Source organism: Thamnophis sirtalis, unplaced genomic scaffold, assembly GCF_051295495.1.
Source record: "Thamnophis sirtalis isolate CommonGarterSnake01/CBP01778 unplaced genomic scaffold, rThaSir2_p1.2 scaffold_11, whole genome shotgun sequence".
In the NCBI taxonomy this organism is placed as follows: domain Eukaryota; kingdom Metazoa; phylum Chordata; class Lepidosauria; order Squamata; family Natricidae; genus Thamnophis; species Thamnophis sirtalis.
In genome coordinates, this window is record NW_028261391.1 from 450261 (window position 1) to 469094 (window position 18834).

The following is an 18834-nucleotide window of genomic DNA, read 5'->3' on the forward strand; positions in this document are numbered from 1 at the left end:
TGTGGGGGGGGGGGGTTCCTGGATTGGGTGGTTGATTGTTGGTCTGAGTTGGCAACTCCTGGATTAGGGCCTCGTGTATCACTTGACTCTCTGCCAGGTGTTAATCCCTGCTAATCTGGGTGTTGCCAACTCAGACACGCAATTGAAGCCCCAAGCAACAGCCTAATGGAGGAGCCACCAAGGAGAGAACGACCCTCCCCACAACACCGAGAGGGTCTGGGGGAAGTTCTCGGCCCTCCAAAGCCCTCGCCTGTCCCAGGGGGGCTTCTTCAAAGGGCAGCTGGGCCCTTCTTTCTCCTCCAAGACCCCCCGCTTCTCATCTAAGCAGCTGGATGCAGAACTGAAGGAGCTTCTTGGCTGGGAAGAGAAACGTCTTCAAGGAAAAAGCCTTTGGAAAAAGCACTTTGGGGTATGACAGGATATAAAAAGAGAGGAAACCCCCCCCCCACTGCTGAAGATGTTCTCGAAAATGTCTGCAAGGAAACAACGAAGCTCAGAGACCAAGAAAGCCCCCCAAAACAAGGATACTTTATCCTTCCATCCCTTCCTGTAAACATGAGTCTGCAGTGGTTTGAAATGGTAACAAACCCTCCTGCTTTCTTGGGGCACATAAATCATAGAACCCCTATGGGGCAGGAAGGGACCTCGGAGGTCTTCTAGTCCAGCCCACTGCTCAAGGCAGGAGACCCTCTACCATTTCAAATTCATGGGTGTCCAGTCTCTTCTTGAAATCCTCCAGTGATGGAGCACCTACAACGTCTGGTGGCAAGCTGTTCCACTGGCTCATTGTCCTCTTCCCTGTTAGGAAGGTTTCTCTTTAATTCCAGGTTGCTCCTCTCCTGGGTTAGTTTCCATCCATTGTTTCCTGTCCTGCCTCCAGGGGCTTTGGAGATAGATCGCCCCCCTCTTCTTTGTGGCCGTCTGTTCTCTTGGGGAAGGCCCAGGACAGCTGCCAAGTTCCTTCTGGACCTCCAGCTCACCTTCTGAAATGTTGGGTGTTGTCAACTCAGCACTAAATAAACACAGTCACATCAAGGAACAGCAACATTATTATATTATTAATACGATGATGAGGAATTAAAACAACAAAATTGTATAATATGATTACTTAATACCCAGAACACACAGACACGGTTCGATGACAGTTGGGTGTTATATAAATAAGAGAAACAAAACTTTGGGGGGGGGGGAGGACCAATCAAGCAATAAATCTATTCCTGCCAGCGTTATATTCCTGCTGGCATATAAATTCATTAAATTTACAATTTTAGTGTCATCAGCAAATTGGCTGCCTTCCCCTTCTGCTCCCTCCTCTAAGTCCTTCATGAGGAGGTTGAAGAGTCCTGGGCCTCCTAAGAGGGAGCCTTGTGTTACCCCCCCCCCCACCGTCCCTGCTTACTTCCTCCACGTAGACCTACTTACTGCCACCATTGAGGAGTTCTCCTTGGGTACGGTTGGTCGGCCCGTTACAAATCCACCTGGTGGTGAGGCTGCCTTCCATCCCTCGTTCTTCTGTTTCTCTCTTCAGGCCGTCTTGTTAAGCTTGGAATGGCATCTGCTTTGTGGGGGCTTGGAAGTGCCAGGCTCTGCCCAGGACCACAGGGACCCTGGCCCAGCGTGTTGCGTGATTCTCTCTTGCGCTTTGTATTTAAAAATGCTGGTTGGGGTTGAATAAAATCTCCTGTGCTGAGATCCCCCTGAAATAAGTCCCTCTGGCACCAGGAGGGTGTGTCTGTGTCAGCAGTTACACCCCCACCTTTACTCAGCGAGTAAGTCGCTCTGCAGTCCAGTGGATCTCTGCCACCCCCTTTCAACCATGGCCCCTCATCTTCTCTTTCACCCTGGAGTCACCACCGAGGATTTTGATTTGCACAAAAAGTCATCTTTTGTGGTTGCAGAAGAATTCCCGTTTGCACAATGTCCTAGGGAATGTCCTGTGTTTTTAAATCTATCTTTTCTTTCTTCTATTCTTTTTGATTTATTGTATTGTTAGCCGCCCGGAGTCCCTTCGGGATTGGGCGGCATACAAATGCTATTAACCTTTGAAACTTTGAAGAAAGCGAACAGCCTGAATGTCTTCACGGGTCTTAGAACAGAGCTCCTGAGCATAGCAAGAGTACAAACCGTAAGAGCAAATATTTAGCAAGCGGAAGTGCCTTAAGGGAAAACCTCTTCTTCCTCTGAGGTGTAATGAGGGTGGCCAGATAGGCCGCCAGGTCAAGGCGCCAGTGGAAAGTTTTGCCCCTCTGCAGTGCCAGTGTGACCCATTTATTTTGGCCTTGGAGTTTTCCCCGCAATCTCGCTCTGGCATCTCAGCTTCTGGTCCCTTAATTACAGAGCGGCCCATCCTCTTCCTTCGGAGCTCCTGCCCTGGATTGCTGCCGGGCGTCTCCCCCGTGCGCTTGGCCTGCAAGCGCATCGCAAACCCTCCGCGCACCGACTCACTCCACTGGCCCCTGTGGGGCTGGGGGGAAGGGAGAGAAAAGAGGGAACCGGCAAAGGGGACGCACAGGAGGTCCTCCACATACGACCACAACTCCCGCTCAACATTTCCCTAGCTAAGCGAGACCACAGCTTTGCCCATTTTACGATCTTTCTTGCCACGGTTGTTAAGTAAATCATTACGGTTGTGACGTTAATAACATGGTTGTTAAATGAATCTGGCTTCCCCAATTCTTCTTGGAAGGTCACCAAAGGGGATCCCACGACCCCGGGACATGGCGGCCGTCATAACTATGAGCCAGTTGCCGAGTGTCTGAATTCTGGCCACATGATCATGGGGATGTTGCAACGGTCGTAAGTGTGAGAACCGGTCATAAGTGGGTTTTTCCCCAGTGCTGCTTTAACTTCAAACAGTCACTAAACGGATGGCTGTTAGCCATTTCCTAAGAGAGTGCTTGCGTGCCCACTCCCATAATTTAATGCCCCCCTGCTGCTCTGCGCATGTTCATGAGGCTTTCTTGGAGCATGGGGAGGGCAAAAACGCCCCCCCCCCTGGAGGCCCTCCAGAGGCCGGGAACAGCCCGTTTTCTAACTTCTGGTGGGACTGGTGGGCCCTTTTTTTGCCCTCCCCAGGATTCAGAGGCTTTCTAGGAGCCTGGGGAGGGCGAGAAGCCCAACACGCAAACCGGACGTTCAGGAATGCCCATTGTCCATTGGGCCGTTTTTCTCCCCCTGGTGGCTTCAGGAAAGCCTCAGGAGGGCGAAAAATGCCTTTGCGTGCCCTCAGAAATGGCTCCACGTGCCCCCTGTGGCATGCGTGCCATGGGTTCGCCATCATGGGTATATAAGGTCTCCTGCTTGAGCAGGGGGTGGGCTAGAAGACCTCCAAGGTCCTTTCCAACACTATTCCGACTGACTGAGGATGCTCAGGAGTGTGCAAATGAATGTGTGCACAGACGGGGGAAACTTACGAGAGCAAATAGTGGCCTCTCCTGCCAGTTTCCCCACTGACTTTCTGTCTGCCAACTTCCCACAAGGAAACTCAGTGGGGAAGCCGGCAGGAAGTCGGAGGCCGTTCCTGCTTCCGTTGCCTGTGGCCATCCCGTCAATCTTTATAGGTCAGGAACTCTCTCCGAAATGATGTCCCAACGGATGAGGGGGCTATGTAGCTTCCCTCTGTTTCCCAACTTCCTTGCTTGGGGTCTCTTTCTGGCCTGGGGGCGAAGGTCTTGTGGCCGGAGGCTCTCAGGTCCTGGCTCAAAGCCCATCCCGCCTCTGAGCTTCCTGGAGGTTATGTTCCTATGACGCCTTCCGCAGTCCCCAGGGTCTTCCCTTCCCCCTCTCTTCCTGGCTCCTCTGAGATCCTGAGGTGGTGATGCTGCTGGCACCGCAGCCTTCGGCTTCCCTGGAGCCTCCGGGGCTTCTCTTAGCCCCTCCGCCTCTTTCTGCAGTGGGGGGGTGTCAGCTTCTGCCTTGCTGTTGCTTCAGCTGCCATGTAACGGGGAGGGAGGGCTGGTATTTGGGAGGGGTTAATTGATGTGCTGGAGGAATGTTCTAGGATGTTCGAGTTCTTCGGATAGCGCATGCGTGAGAGCTTCCCGCGTAGAATAACGGCCCGACATTCCATCTTCGTGATGCCTGTTTGAAGTTATCTCACACCTGACACTTGAAGGACTTATGATTGGCCTGATGCTATGACCTTAAGGGGTGGAGAATGGACTATTCTATATATCAATTGCTTTCGTGCCTAATTAAGTAGACTTTGCTTTGCAACCGCTTGCTTACCATTTATAATTAGTAAAAGTACCTTTGATTTCCAATCCATGGAGTCTCTAGTCTTTCTTTCCTAATTATGTAATGGAGTGACGCTGACAGGGGGAGTTGATCCTGGGCTCCTGCGTTTCTCCCTCCCCATCACCCACCAGTAGCTCTGCATCCTTCCTTCACCTGGTGCCGTTTGTAGTAGTAGTTGTAGTTGAGTTTATTTATAGGCCGCCCTTTTCCCTGAGGGGACTCAGGGCAGCTAACAACTTGTCCTCCTGTCTGGGGAGATTGTCCATCATCCCAGGTCACGGTTGTCCCAAGGGGGCTTTTCCCCCCAAAAGGCAACTGGACTTTCTCGCGGGGGGAGGTTCCCTTTGAGAATCTTTCCCTTCCCATCCACGAAGCTTCTTCAGTTCTCTTGGCTTCTTGGGAGAGAAGGGAAAGAGTTGCAAAGGGGAAAAAACCCCAAGAAAGTCCAGTTGCCTTTGGGACGACTTATGCTGTAAAGAGGGCTGTCAAACCCCCTGGAGCAGCATTTAAGTGCTCTCGCTCTTCTGAAGAAGCTGGACTGAAAAAGCTTCTTGGATGAGAGGCGAAACGTCTTCAAGGAAAAACCAGAAAGCCCAGTTGCCTTTGGAAAAGGCACTTTGGGGAGTTTCTGTGCTGATCACTTTCCGTTACACAGAAATCCGAAACTAACCAACCAGCCAGGATTCGCACAAAGCTCTAAGCCTCTAATTCTGCTCCGTGACCCATAAAAGCCCAACTGAAGGCAGCTATAGCCTCCGGCCTCTCACTCACCTGGCCAAGCCGGTTGGGTGGCCGTATCAGTTGCTAGCCTGATCTCCGGTGCCTCATCCGAGTTCCCTGAGTGAATTCAGCCGCTGGGCGGGGTCTGAGTTCAGATCCAGGGTCGGTTGGCGGATGACAGTCACCTAAAGGCACCTCAGCTTAACCGCTGGTCCTTGGCAATCACTGTTAGCAAATACAGTGGCCGTTTTCTGGCTCGGTTTGCAGCCAGCACAGCCCAGCCGCCAATCGGAGGAGGCTCACCTGCGATTCAGCACCGCCAGCAAGGAGGGGGCTCCAGGTGCATTGGCCGGACACCCGCAGAGGCCAAAGTGGCTTCCTATTGAAATGCTTGTGATGCAGAGATATTTTTTTGGGGGGGGGGTTCCTGGGAACAAGCCAGGGGCCACTAGTGACCGTCCCAGTGGGAGGGGCCTGTGGTAGTCCCAGCCTTGACCTTTGGTAGACATCATGGCAGAACAACAGGGGTGGAAAGAAGGACACCAGGCGACCTTCTTTTTGGCACCACTGTTGCAGGAAATGACAGGCGTGAGACTTCTCAGGATACAGGAAAAGTCTATTTGGCAGCCAGGTTCCGAAAGCTCCCCATGGCTTAGCATTGCCAGTTCTGAACCACCTTCATCATTGAAGCAGGCGTTCTTATACATTCTCAAAGGCAGCGTCACACGGAAAGACTTAACTCATCTCTGAGTGGTTCCCTTGAGAAGAGAAGCCTTATAAGGAGATGGGGGTCTTACTTCTCCTTTTGTCATAGGTACTGAGTTCGTGTCTCTAAGCGAACTTCAGCTGACCCTTGTGGTTTGGACTTTTGACATAGGGACGTTGGCTAGAACATCTTGTGGTTAAAGGCTGATGACATCTCTCTGTCCCTTTAAGCAGGCTTCTAACTATCCCTTTTATGCCACATCTTCATTCTTATATTTTTAATCCACATTTCATTCTACTTTACCAAGAAGGGAAGAATTTGGCTTCTGAGGACGACGTGTCCAGTAATCTTGCACCTGAAGATGACCAGGTTGGGAAACAGATGCATCTAATAGAATAACAAGAGAGTCGGAGGCACATTCTCAGATTGGGGGGCCCCACAGCAGTATTAGTACAACATGCAAAGCTGGATTAAGCTTAACCCTAGTTAGGTTTGGTGCTGTCGTGTATTGTGCAAATCCCGTCCCATGACTGATTCCGGGAGCTCCGTGAATTCCACCTGGAAATCCTTCCCCGTTTGGCCTTTCATTGGTGTCTTGAAAGCTTCCTGTTCCAGAATCAGAGCCAGCGCCCACACAGGATGCCAGGCCCTCTGAGCCCCCAGATCTATTTTATGCTGCTGGGAAATCTAGCTGTTGGATAGACACAGGGAGTGGGGCCAAGCACGAACAACCAGGTCCACGCGTGGAGGAGGCCCAATTAAACTGAATGATTGCGAAAAGGAACCTCGCACAGGAACCTCTTCCCAACTAGTGGTCAGCCCTGGCCAGAGACAGAGGAGACTCCGTGGAATTCAAGGGAGGTGGGACTTCCTTTCTTTATGGCCACTTAGAGATTCTAGGCTGATTGCCCTCTTTCGCTCCCCCCCCTTCTGGGTTCTGCCACCTCTCCTCCTGCAGGGGGGCTGCCTTGGGAGTGGCCCCAAGACGCCTTTTTCCTTCTTGGGGAGGTCGGGGCCCGGACGGTGGGTGGGTGGGAAGGGCTCCCTTCACGCAAGGCCTTTCTCCCCAGGAGATCTTTGGCTACAAGACCCGGGGCCTCCGGAGGGCCCTGTGCCTGGCCGGCTACGTCCTCTCCTGCGGGGGCCTCCTGCTTCTCTTCCACTGGAAACCCCAGTGGGGCGTCTGGGCCAACTGCCAGCCCTGCAGCCTGGAAGAGGCCGACGTGGTGCTGCTACGGACCACGGTAGGTGCCTCCCTCTCTGCCTTCTTCTGAAGCAACCTGGCCAATTCCCTTCGTGTCGGTCCGTGGAAGTCACGGCTGAGAGTCCCTGATCCTTCTGGGCAAGCCGTGCTTAGGCTTCCCGTCTTCTGGAGGGCTCCCCCCCCCTTCAGAGGAAATCCACGGCTTCTGCAATTCAGAGCTACTTTCTTTGTTTGGCAAGAGATTCTTCCTCCGTTGGGCCACCAGACCACACTGCGTTTGATTGGTAGAAATCCAAAGATTGGGCTGGGGGGAAACTGAATCCCCCACAGCATTCAAGATTGGGGGTTTCTTCCTTGTTTTTAGTACTGGGCAATAATGCTGGGTACTGCAGCCCTCTCCTCCTCCTCCTCCTCCTCCTCCTCCTCCTCCTCCTCCTCCTCCTCCTCCTCCTCCTCTCTTTCGCTTGCTTCCATAGGAAAAAGGCATAAATTTAATGTAAATAGGTAGATGAGTAAGTAAGCGAGAGGCTCTGGATCTCCTGCTGGAGGGATTGAACCAGCCCTGCTCTGACCAAGAGAAATGTCCCTGCTGGGTCTCCCTCCTTTCCCCCTTTCCCTTCCCCAGGATGAGAGCAAGAGGCAGACTCGGAAGCAGGTGGTCAGCCTTGATTTCCGGGCTCTCTGCGGCACCGAAAAGCCCGGCCGGAGCTTCAGCGGAGAGAAGCATTCGGTCCTACGGAAAGCCATCAAGATGCCCGACATGAAAGTGAGCCGGGGGGGGGGATGAGGGGTGACCTGGGAGCCAATGGGGAGGGGCTGGTGGTAGTGGTGGGGGACACTGCCAAGAGCCCCCTGCTCCTGCTGAGCAAGTCCCATGTGGCACAGCCTGAGGCCAGAGCGAGGCATAAGGGAGCCATTTGCAGCATTTCCACCCCCAAAACCCCGGGGGCTTCTGCCTGCCTCCCATTCCCAGTTTAAGACCTCCAGGTGCCCCACCAGCTGAGGACCCAGCCAGGGTCGCCACGGGGGCCTCGCCTGGGAAGAACGTGGGCTGCCCTGCATTGCCTTGTGGGGGGGGGCACATTGACAGTGACCTCTGGACACCCTGGCACTTCCTGGTGCCCTGCAGGGTGGCGGAAGGGGCAGCAGGAGGTCAGCCTTGGGGGTGGGTGTGAAGGGGGTCTGTCTCCCTGCCCCCTTGATGCCCCCAGGGCTAATGAAGCCTGGCTGAAGGGAGGGGAGGCTGGCCAGGAGCCCTCCCCTCCTAACGCTTTCCTGGTGTGTTGCTCTTGTAGGGGAGATACATCCAGGTACAAAAAATACGCTACATCTGGGATTTCTCTGAGAAACGCTTCGCCCGAGTTGGGTGAGTTTTCCGCTTCTTGAGACGAGGAGGAGGAGGAGGAGGAGGAGGAGGAGGCCCCCCCTCCTGCCCAGTGCCTGCATGGTCCCTGTGGCTCCTTTCCTAGGTCGCTTCAGGACAGCAACACCTGCTACCAAATCCACCACCGATTTGGGGAAGGGCTGGAGAGGAGGGAGAAGGCGCTCAGGTAGGCCCCCCCACCCCCCACCCCCACCCTTCCTCCTTTGCTTGTGTGGATCTCACACAGCCTTGCGACTTCAAACAACGGCAGCAGCGCTAGAAATCTTCCCCAGAAGGTTCTCCGTGGCTGGATGTTGTAAATGTTGCATTTAAAGGTTTTCTCAAACTTCAGTCTGGCCAAACAGACGCAGAGAGTGAAGCACGGATGGACACACATTCCCTCCCTCCCTCCCTCCCTCCTGTCCAGAGTGGGGGCCGGAGGAAGTGCCCTCGCCCTCATCTGGGCCTTGGGGAGGGGGTGTTCCTCCCTCTGAGCCCTTCTCCTCCCCACCTGGGCTGGCTGGGAGGGGTCCCTCTGCCTCACCCCCCTCCCCTGGTCTGGGTGGGCTGAGGCGGCTTCCCCTCCCGTCTTCCAGGAGCTCCGTCTGTGGCCCCAACTCCATCGAGATCGAAATCCGCCCCGTCTGGAAACTGCTCTTCCGAGAGGTAAGCGGGTGGCGCCTGCCCGTCTCTTGGGGGACCCTAGCGAGGGGCCCTGGGGGTCTCGGGGCTTTGCTCTGGGGGGTCTCAGGCAAGAGCAAAGGGGGTGAAGGGCAGAGTCGGACAATCCAAGGGGCAGAAGATGGGCGCTCCCTTGGGAACCGCAGGGAGAGGACGGTGCCCACCACTTGTGATGCCCAAGGGCAGCTCTGGATCCCGCAGGGCAGAGGCCGCTCAGCCTTGGGTGCTGGGCAGCAGGGAGGGGCTTGCTGGCACTTGAGCCCTGGCAAGGAGGTGGGCACCTCGGGTGCCTGGCGGAGGGCTGAACATCGGCCGGCAACCGGGGCCTGGCACAGGACTGGCATGCTGCTGCTCTGGGCGCAGGTCAAACCGGGTTTGCAGGGCCTCGGGTGCCCTGGGAAGGCCATGGATGACTTGGGGATGCCAGTGTGCCCCCCCACATCACGGCTGTTCTCCTGCTGTTCTCCCAGAGGGCGGTTGGTCCAAGGGGCAGCGTCTGTGGGTGCTTTGAGTGCCCCACGGCTGCCCTGGCATCATGCCCGTCTTCTCTGCCGGCAGATCCTGAACCCCTTCTACGTCTTCCAATGCTTCACCCTGATCCTCTGGTACACTCAGGGCTACGTGGAGTATTCCTCGGCCATCGTCATCCTCTCCGTCATCTCCATCGGCCTCACCATCTACGTCCTCCGGCAGGTGAGCCCCCCTCTGCCCCGGCCCTTGGACGGAAGAGCCCCCACCCATCCGTGGCTGCCCCCCACCTGCTTATTTTGGTCGTTTGATCAACGCCTTGCCTCCCCCCCTCCAGACCCCCCAAGCAATGCATGCGGCACCCCCTCCCTCCCCCCTCCCCACCACAAGAACCCTGTGAGGGAGGCAGAGGGGCTGCTGGTCAGCTTCCATGGGCCAATGAGTCTCCTCCCTCTGGCTTCCTCCGGAGGGGGACTCAGCTGCTCAGGGGGGGGGACTGTACTTCCTGGGGGGCAACGCTGCCTCTGGAGGGATGAGGCCATTCTGGGACCCTGCCCAGCTGGGGGGATCCTGCAGACTTCTCCCCTTGGGGGTCAGTGAGGGGAGGGGCTCTCCCACAAGGGCCCAGCAGCATCTTCTTCCTGGGGCTGGGGTCTTTTTTTTGGGGGGGGAGGCTTTCTGCATTCTTGTCTTAACTTACTTTCCTCCAATTTGCTTTGGGGGGGGGGTGTTTCTTGTATGGATAGCTGAGAGACCCACAACCTCTCCCTGGGTCCTCATGCATCCTGGAGTTGAGCAAGACCCCCGGGGGAGCTCAGGGAGCGCCTGGGGGGGCCAATGTCCCCCCACCCAGAGCTTGGCTGGTGGTGAGAGGGGGAGCCTGGCCCCCCTTGCAGGGGGCGGGAGGGGCAGAGATTGGTAGAATTTGGCCAATCGGATGCCCCTCAGGACCAGGAAGCAGCCTTCTCTTTCCGCGGGGGGGGGGGGGGGCAAGGAAGTAGATATCTTGTCCCAGGACTTTAACCTTCTCCCCCCTCCCCCCTCCCCCAGCAATCCGTCAAACTGCACAATCTGGTGAAGGAGCACAACCAGGTGCAAGTCACCATCTGGACGAAAGGCGAAGGTGGGTGTGGAGACCCCCCCCATATCCCTGCCCCTCTCCAGCCCCCCAGTCCAGCCCTTTATAATGACTGCTGGCCCCTTGGGGGGGGGAGGAGGCTTCCACAGTGACTGCCTGTCACAGCAAGAGGGAGCCTTTCATGGGGGCAGAGCCCCTCCCTCTGCCTGCCCAGGAGGTCCTCCCCCCAGCCCCCTTTCCTTCCCAACCTCCGGCCCTTCCTGGAACAAGCAGCCTCCCCTGGCCTCCCCCGGGTGCCCTAAGGGCCTGGAGTGGAGGCTCCGGTGCTTTCGGTCCAGGGCTGCATCCCTCCCCCCTTTCTCATCCTTGCCAGGGCGCTCCACCACGGAGTCCTGCCACTTAGTCCCCGGGGACCTCCTCCTCCTGGAAGGCCAGCGCTTCTCCCTGCCCTGTGACGCCATCCTGCTGGAGGGAAGCTGCGTGGTCAACGAGGGGATGCTCACAGGTGGGTATCCAGGGGCGGTTCTGCTCCCCCCCCAACCTGTGGTGGGCAGAGCAAGGAGTCTGGTAGGAAGCACCCACAGGTGCTTTTGCAAAGGGCAGCTGGGCTTCCTTAATTTCTTCTTGAAAACATTTTGCTTCCCACCCAAGAAGCCTCTTCGGTTCTAGAACTAGCTCAGAAGGGTAGGAGCTTCTTGGAGGAGAAGCGAAACGTCTTCAGAGAACAAAGCCAGGAAGCCCCGGTGCCTGGAGCCCCTCTGGGACATCCAGGGCCTTGGAGGACCCAGAGCCTCCGGAGAGTCTCGGTAGGACGGGCGCTGGGAGAGTCCCTGGTGGTTGGTTGGTGTCAATGCAGGCGCCGTGGGGACGGAAGGCTGGAGGTCTCGGGATGGGGAGGACTTGCTGCCCAAGGGGGCACTGTGCAGCTGCGGCTATCCCACCGGGAGACCCTTCCCCACTCGGGCTGCCTCTCCGCTTTGGAAGCCCCTCCTGCCTGAGACCCCTTCTGGCCTTCTTGGCTTCCTGCTTGCCTGGAGACCCACCTGCAGACAGGCGGGGGCAGAGGGTGGAGAAACAGAGCCAAGGTGCCCTCCCCCAACCTGTGGGTCTGGTGGGCAGAGCTTCACATGCCCCGCCCTTGAGTGAAGGGAGGGGCTTCTCTGCTGCCCCCCCTCCACCCCCTTCCCCGTCTTCTCTTCGCCTGGGTCAGACTTCGGCTCGTAGGGTCCTTGGGGCAGCCGCTGGTACGTTGTCACACGGCCCCCATTGGCTCCGTCTTGAGGAGGGGTCCTGAACTGTGTGGCTTTTCCATGGCCTTTAGGTGAGAGCGTCCCGGTCTCCAAGACCCCCCTGCCCCACTTCGACAACACCCTGCCCTGGAAGGTATGCGGGATGGGCGATTATCGGCGCCACGTCCTCTTCTGTGGCACGGAGGTCATCCAGACCAGGCGGGCAGGCCCAGGGCCGGTCCGGGCGGTGGTTCTGCAAACAGGTGAGTCCAGAAGTCCAGTCGCTCTGCTCTCCTTGGCACAGGCGGTGGGGTCCCTGGTAGCCCTGCATGCGTGGGATGGGGAGAAGGAGCCACCCACCACCACTTGGAGGGGATACTCGGTGCTGCTCAACCTTGAGAGTGTAAATAGAGCATTTGTGGGGAGTTATGGCAACGATACGACCTGTGGACTTCATTTCCCAGAATTCCTGAGCCAGCTGCGCTCAGGAATTCTGGGAGTTGAAGTCCGCAGGTTGTAAAGTTGCCGCAGTGAAGCAGAGTGAGAGATCCTTGGACTTCAGGACCAGCAGAAGGAGATTCATGGCCTTTTGCTTTTACGTTCCCAACATTCCTGACGAGAGATTTGGCTGCCTTGGAGTCTCAGGTAGACGAGAGGTTTAAATCTTGACTTTTACTCACAATTTCTTGATGAAGCCCAAAAACCCAGAACTCTTTTCAGTTAAGGAGGAAGTTGGATATGGGGCACATGATTTTTTTTTATTTTTAGAGAAACAAACACAAACAAAAGATAAAACATAAAACCATCTTCCGTTACATCCGGGGTGTCGGTTGGTTACAAAGCTTTTGTGCTTCCATAATCCTCACTTACAATTTATATAAAATCTCATATTATCAATCTATTATATATGTATACATTATTATCATTATTAATCCTTTATTTGACTATGACTATTATTACTTCATTTTATGCGAGATATTCTAAATTTTGAATTAATTTATATTATGGCATTTCATTATATCCTCCTAAATCCATCCAATAGTAGTACATCTTTATATTATATTCTGTATCATTCCTTTATTCGTGTTCTGTAAAATTCTCTAGCATATTTCATTTCCATATTTTTTTGCCTAACCATTGATGAAATAAATCCCATACCTTATAGAATTGTTAATCTTCTTGTCCTCTAATTTCAAATGTCAATTTGCTCATTTCGACACATTCCATTATTTTCTGAATAACTTTCTCCTGCGTTGGTGTTTTCTCGTTTTTCCAATTTACACATTTACAATCAAATATTTCAATTCTCTACTATATATATTTCCGGTAAAATCACCAATAATAATATCTCTGGTTTAAAGTCTACATGTTTTTCTATCATTTTTTCCAATCATGTGTGAATTTTAGTCCAGTATCTTTTAGTTTCTGCATACATCCACCACATATGATAATATAAGCCCAGTATCTGATGACATTTCCAACATTTTTCGTATTTGTTCTCAAACATTCTTGCTCTTCTCGTTGGGGGTACATCTTATACAAATTTTCTTTATATGCTGTTGACATTGTCATTTTATAATTTTGAGACCACAATTTTTGCCATTTCTCTAAATCAATCCCATGTCCTAAATTCCACCCCCCCAAGCAACCATTGTTTCTTTAACTTGTTCTTCCTCTAGCTAAACCTCTAGTAAATATCCATACAATTTTTAAATCACCTTTTCATCAGTACCTGTGAGGATTTTATCTAAATCAGTCAATTTGTCATAAAAGCCTTCGATTTTAAAATCTTTTATCATATCTAGAATATATTTGCACATATGAAAACCAATTCATCCTTATACCTTGTTCTTTCAGTTCTTGCTTAGATTTAAGTTCATCATTCAATATTTCACCATATCTAACTGTTTGTTCCTTTTTATATGTTATTGGATATGAAAAAGCTTCAATAGTTGATAACCAGACTGGAATTTTTAAATAACGATGCCTTTTAATCTTCTCCCAGCTTAATAACAAAGCCTCACATATATAATGTCTTCTGAAGTACCCCTGTGTTTTAGTTCCCTTGTACCACAAGAAAGCATGCCATCACAACAACAAATCATGTCCTTCTAGTGCCAATAATCTAGAATTTCTTAGCATTATCCATTCCTTAATCCACATCAAGCTTGTTGCCTGATAATATAACTCCCAATTAGGCAGGCCAAATCCTCCTCTTTTTTCTAGCATCTTGCAGCAGTTTTAATTTTATTCTCGCTTTCTTTCCCTGCCAAATATACTTCAACACTATTTTGTTTAGATCTTCAAAATAATCTTTCCCTAATCTAATTGGAATTGTCTGCAAAGTATAAAATCCGGGGTAATATATTCATCTTGATTGTTGATATTCTCACAATTAGTGATAACTGTAAATTTTCCCATTTTGCCAGGTCGGTCACAATCTGTTGTTTAAGTTTATGATAATTATTCTCTTTAAGTGAACTGCATCTTGCTGTCAAATATATCCCCAAATACTTAATCTTATTCGTGACCTATATCTTCAAAGCTTCCGGCAATTCTTACTAAGATATTCTTTGTCAGAATCTTCGTTTTATCTTTATTTATTTTCAGTCCTGCTACTTTTCCATATTCCTCTATCTTTTCTACAAATTTAAGTGCTGTTTCTAATGGATCCTCTAAAATGAAAACCAGGTCATCTGCGAATGCTTGCAGTTTGCATCCTTCCTTTTTAATTTTCATTCCTGTTATATCTTTTTCTTCTGTAATATTTCTATTTAAGACTTCTAATGTTAATACAAACAACGGAGGTGACAGTGGGCAGCCTTGTCTTGTCCCTTTCCTTATGTCAATAGAATTTGTCAGTTCACCATTTACCGTTACCTTTGCTGTTTGTTTATGATATATAGCTTCTATGACTTGGAAAGATTTCTTGCCAAAACCCATCAGCTCCAACTGTAATAACATAAATCGGCAATTCATGTTGTCAAAGGCTTTCTGTGCATCTAAAAATATCAAGACCATTTGTTTTTCAGGATAAGCCTCGTACTATTCCAAAGTGTCCAGAATTATTCTCATTTTGTCCTTAATTTGTCTCTTTGGCAGAAACCCATTTTGATCAGAATGAATAAAGTTATTTAAATATCTTTTAAGTCTTTCTGCCAATATTGAAGCAAAGATTTTATAGTCTGAATTTAACAGGGAAATAGGTCTATACTGCAGATTGTCATTTGCAGCGTAAATTGCTATTAAAAGTATTTTCATATTATTGTCCATAATTTCCACCATCAAGATTCTTCCATCATCATCTGTATAAATTTGTTCCGCTGTAGTTGTATCTTTTATAAAATCACTCCTCTTTTCTTACAGTGTGTCAACGCCGTAAATATTTTCCCTAGTTTTGGCTGTATCAATATTTGTTCATGTTGCTTTTTAATATGTACTTCTTGTAGGCAGATTATATCAAATTTCAGTTTCTCTAATTTATGAAATGTTTTCCCTCTTTTAATAGCTGAATTAAGTCCACTTATATTAATTGTAATCAATTTTTTCTCTTCTATATTTATACCGTATAAGAAAGGTTTACTGCTCTAGTAGATGTCAGTTCTCGCTGTTCTCTAGGCTCCGCAATGCCGTCTGCTGCACCCTTCTTCTTTTTCAGTCATTACTAGGCATTCCTCTTGAAGTTCAATTAACGATTTGTCTTTTCCTGTCTCCTCCTCTTTCCCTCTCAAGTATTCTGCATAGAATAGTTCTGCTTTCTCAACTGAATCTATTTTGTGTCTTTGTTCTTGCCATACAAACACGAGACCTTCTGGTATCAGCCATCTGTAATTAACACCTTTTTAAAGTAGAATTTTAGTCAAAAATTGATATTCTCATCTCTCTCACTCTTCTTGGTACTTGTCTCAGAACCAGAAGCTCCTTATCTTTATATTTCAATCTTTTATCTCTTCCCATCTGTAGTATTTGTGTTCTGATTGCTTTCTTGGTAAATCTTATATGGACTTCTCTTGGCGGCTTATTTTTCACTGCATATCTTGTAAAAACTCAAAACACCTCATCTATTCCTTGCATCATCTTCTCTTTGGTTGTCCCCAATGCCAGGATTGCTATCATTATTTCTGCCAAATTTTCTCGCTTTTCTTCTTCTATATTTTGAAATCTCTTACTTTGCTCAAAATTGTCAAACGCTCAAACAAAGAAAAGAAAAGCAATGTTTCCAAGCCTCTAGGTGGCAGTGCTACTTATTTTCCTCTACTTTCACTTCCCTCCGTTATATTCCAAACTGAAGGAAAAAGAATTTAAAAAAAAAAACACCAATAGGGCATTGGAAAAATAAAAAGAAAGTAAGTCTTAAACAATAAAAATTATTCTGTAAGTATTAGAAAAAGAAAAAATAAAGGGAAAAGAGAAAAAGGAAAAAAAACCCAATCCAGTTTAAAAATTAAAAAGTGTTTGTAAAAGTTCCAGCAATGGAAGAATTAAAGAAAAATAACACACTAAGTTTGACTCAGGCTTAATCTCGCCGCTTGACCTCTTCTGTCTTCAATTTTAACTTTACTTTTAATCTTTTAGGGTGTTCTCTCAACTAATAATGAATAAAAATTTTCTCACCAAATCGACACACTTTCTCTCCAGCTTTTCTTCTGTTCCGGAGTTGTCCCAACTTCAGCAGGTTTAATGGCTGCTCTCTGCTTCTGGAAAAAAAGGGCTTCTGGATCTATCACTGTCTCTACAGGACGGTTTAGGCCTGAAAGGACCATCCAGCAGCAGAGATATCGACGGTGATCTTGGAGCTTTAAGATCGCACGTCATACCGTCACTACGCCAGCCCTGCCTCCCCCACCTGGTTTTTTTTTAACCATCCAGTCTGGACCCCAATCCCTCCAATCTGTTGGCCAGCAATTGGCTGTCCAATTTCTTCTTTAGAATAGAATTCTTTATTGGCCAAGCTTGAGTGTGTGGAATTGGGGGGGGGGTTGGACTAGAAGACCTCCAAGGTCCCTTCCAACTCTGCTCTTCTGTCCTCCCCCTGGCTGGCTGCCTCTTTCCCTGCAGGCTTCAACACCGCCAAGGGAGACCTGGTGAGGTCCATCCTTTACCCCAAGCCCCTCAACTTCCAGCTCTACCAGCAAGCCTTCAAGTTCATCGTGGGCCTGGCTGTGATTGGCATCCTGGGCATGATCTATGCCATCTGCGTGTACGTGATCCAGAAGGTGGGCCCCAGAAGCAGCCCCCCCCCAATGCAGAACTTCACCGGCCAGCAGGAGACACGAGGCTGCTGCTGCTGCTGCTGGTGGTGGTCTCCTCCCTCCGGCCGGCCGGCTGGGCTCTGTAGCAGCCTCTCCGGGCACAGCTCAAGCGGCAGCGTGGAGGATGGGTGGAGGCACCTCCTCCAGGACAGCCTTCCCCGTCTCCCACCCCCCCGTTTGGCCCCGCCCACGTTCTGCTCGGGCTTTTCCCCCTGAAAAAGAGGCCTGGGGAGGGGAGGGCTGGCCCCCCTGGAGGGGCTCCTTGGCTCCCTCTGCCCACCCTCACCCGCCTTATGTCCTTTCCCAGCAACCCGCCTCAGACACGGTGGCCATGGCACTCCTGCTGCTGACCATCCCGGTGCCCCCCGTCATCCCAGCGGCCTTGACCACCAGCATCATCTATGCCCAGCGGAGGCTGACCAGGAAGAAGATCTTCTGCATCAGCCCCCAGAGGATCAACATCTGTGGCCAGATCAACCTGGTCTGCTTTGATAAGGTGCCTGGGGGTGCAAGGCCTGGGGAGCTCCCCTGGGGGGTGGGGGGAGGCTGGGCTGGATTCCGGGGGGCCTGACGAAAGTCCTCAGGACTCCAGAACCACCGACCGGGGGAACGGAAATTGCCCCCAGAGGTTGTGGGTGGAGATTCTAAAGAAGAGGCTGGACAGCCACTTGTCTGGAATGGGACAGGGTCTCCCTTCTGAGCAGGGGGTTGGACTAGAAGACCTCCAAGGCCCCTTCCAACTCTCCTTTTCTGTAATCCCAGATCAATTAATCAGTGGAACGGCTTGTCTCCAGAGGTTGTGGGGGCTCCATCTGAGGAGGTCTTCAAGAAGAGACCGGACCCCCTTAGGGTCCCCTACTTGAGCAGGGGGTTGGGCTAGATGACCTCCAAGGTTCCTTCCAGCTCTGTTAGTCTGTCACCCTCCTTTCACTCCCACCCTGCAGAATTCTCTTTTCTTCAGAGCTGCTCGACCTGCCTCCCTACTTCCCTCTCGCCCTTCGTTTTCCTTCACAAGGGGAAATATTTCCCAATGTTCAACCACGGACGATGTAGATTTAATGTTGGCTTTATGCACGTGGATGATTTTTCTTTATAATTTTTTTCTTCTGGTTGTGCTTGTAATTTTTGTCTCTTTTGTTTTTCCCCTCTTGTGCTTTTTAATATTTCATCTTTCAAAGAAATTAAAAAATAAAATACCCCCCCCCCCCACACCAAATAGTGGGGCAGCCGTGCCTGCAGCCCCCCCACCCCCCCGTGGGGCCTAACCCTGGCGCTTCCTTTAATCCAGACAGGGACCCTGACCGAGGATGGGCTGGACCTCTGGGGCGCCCTCCCCTGCCAAGGCCAGAGGTAAGACGTGTGGGGAGCAGCCTGACCCCAGATTACAGAAGGCAGAGCAGGGGAGGGTCCCTGGGAGCCTGGGCATTGGCAACCTTGCCCGCTGCCTTCCCTGCCACTTCCTTGCTCCTGCCAGGCCATGAAGCCCAGCATTCTCCTGCTGGGGGGACCCCCGTCTGCCCAGGGAGCCAACTGGGAAACTGCCCTCCTCCTGCCTTGAGCCCAAGGGAGCCCCCGCTGACCCCCACCTTCCCCTCAGTTTCCAGAGCGTGCACAGCTTCTCGGGGGCCCCGTTGCCCTGGGGGCCCCTCTGCAGAGCCATGGCGACCTGCCATTCCCTTTTGCTGCTGGACGGGAGGCTCCAGGGAGACCCACTGGACCTGAAGATGTTTGAGGGCACAAACTGGGTGAGCCTCATTTCCCTCTGGCTGCTTCTGGCACCAGGCGTTCTCCCGCCAGGTGTCGTGGGGGAATTTTGGGGAGGGGAAGAAGCTGTCCTCCTTCTCCCACTTCCTCCCTTCCGGCTGCGGTGAGTGCTTCCAGTGGCATTCCTGCTGGC

General features: G+C 51.5%; 1 protein-coding gene across 1 annotated transcript in view; it reads left to right on the plus strand.

Moving 5' to 3' along the window:
* Window positions 1-18834, plus strand: part of LOC106548587 (putative cation-transporting ATPase 13A5) — a 74726-nt gene that overhangs the window by 40228 nt on the left and 15664 nt on the right. Inside the window, exons 24-36 of the mRNA XM_087724998.1 lie at window positions 6733-6906; window positions 7492-7632; window positions 8162-8232; window positions 8336-8416; window positions 8826-8895; window positions 9469-9603; window positions 10429-10501; window positions 10830-10961; window positions 11778-11948; window positions 16744-16901; window positions 17245-17433; window positions 18226-18287; window positions 18535-18682. Of these exons, the coding sequence (XP_087581124.1) occupies window positions 6733-6906; window positions 7492-7632; window positions 8162-8232; window positions 8336-8416; window positions 8826-8895; window positions 9469-9603; window positions 10429-10501; window positions 10830-10961; window positions 11778-11948; window positions 16744-16901; window positions 17245-17433; window positions 18226-18287; window positions 18535-18682 (1605 nt within the window). The remainder of the gene's footprint in view (window positions 1-6732; window positions 6907-7491; window positions 7633-8161; window positions 8233-8335; window positions 8417-8825; window positions 8896-9468; window positions 9604-10428; window positions 10502-10829; window positions 10962-11777; window positions 11949-16743; window positions 16902-17244; window positions 17434-18225; window positions 18288-18534; window positions 18683-18834) is intronic.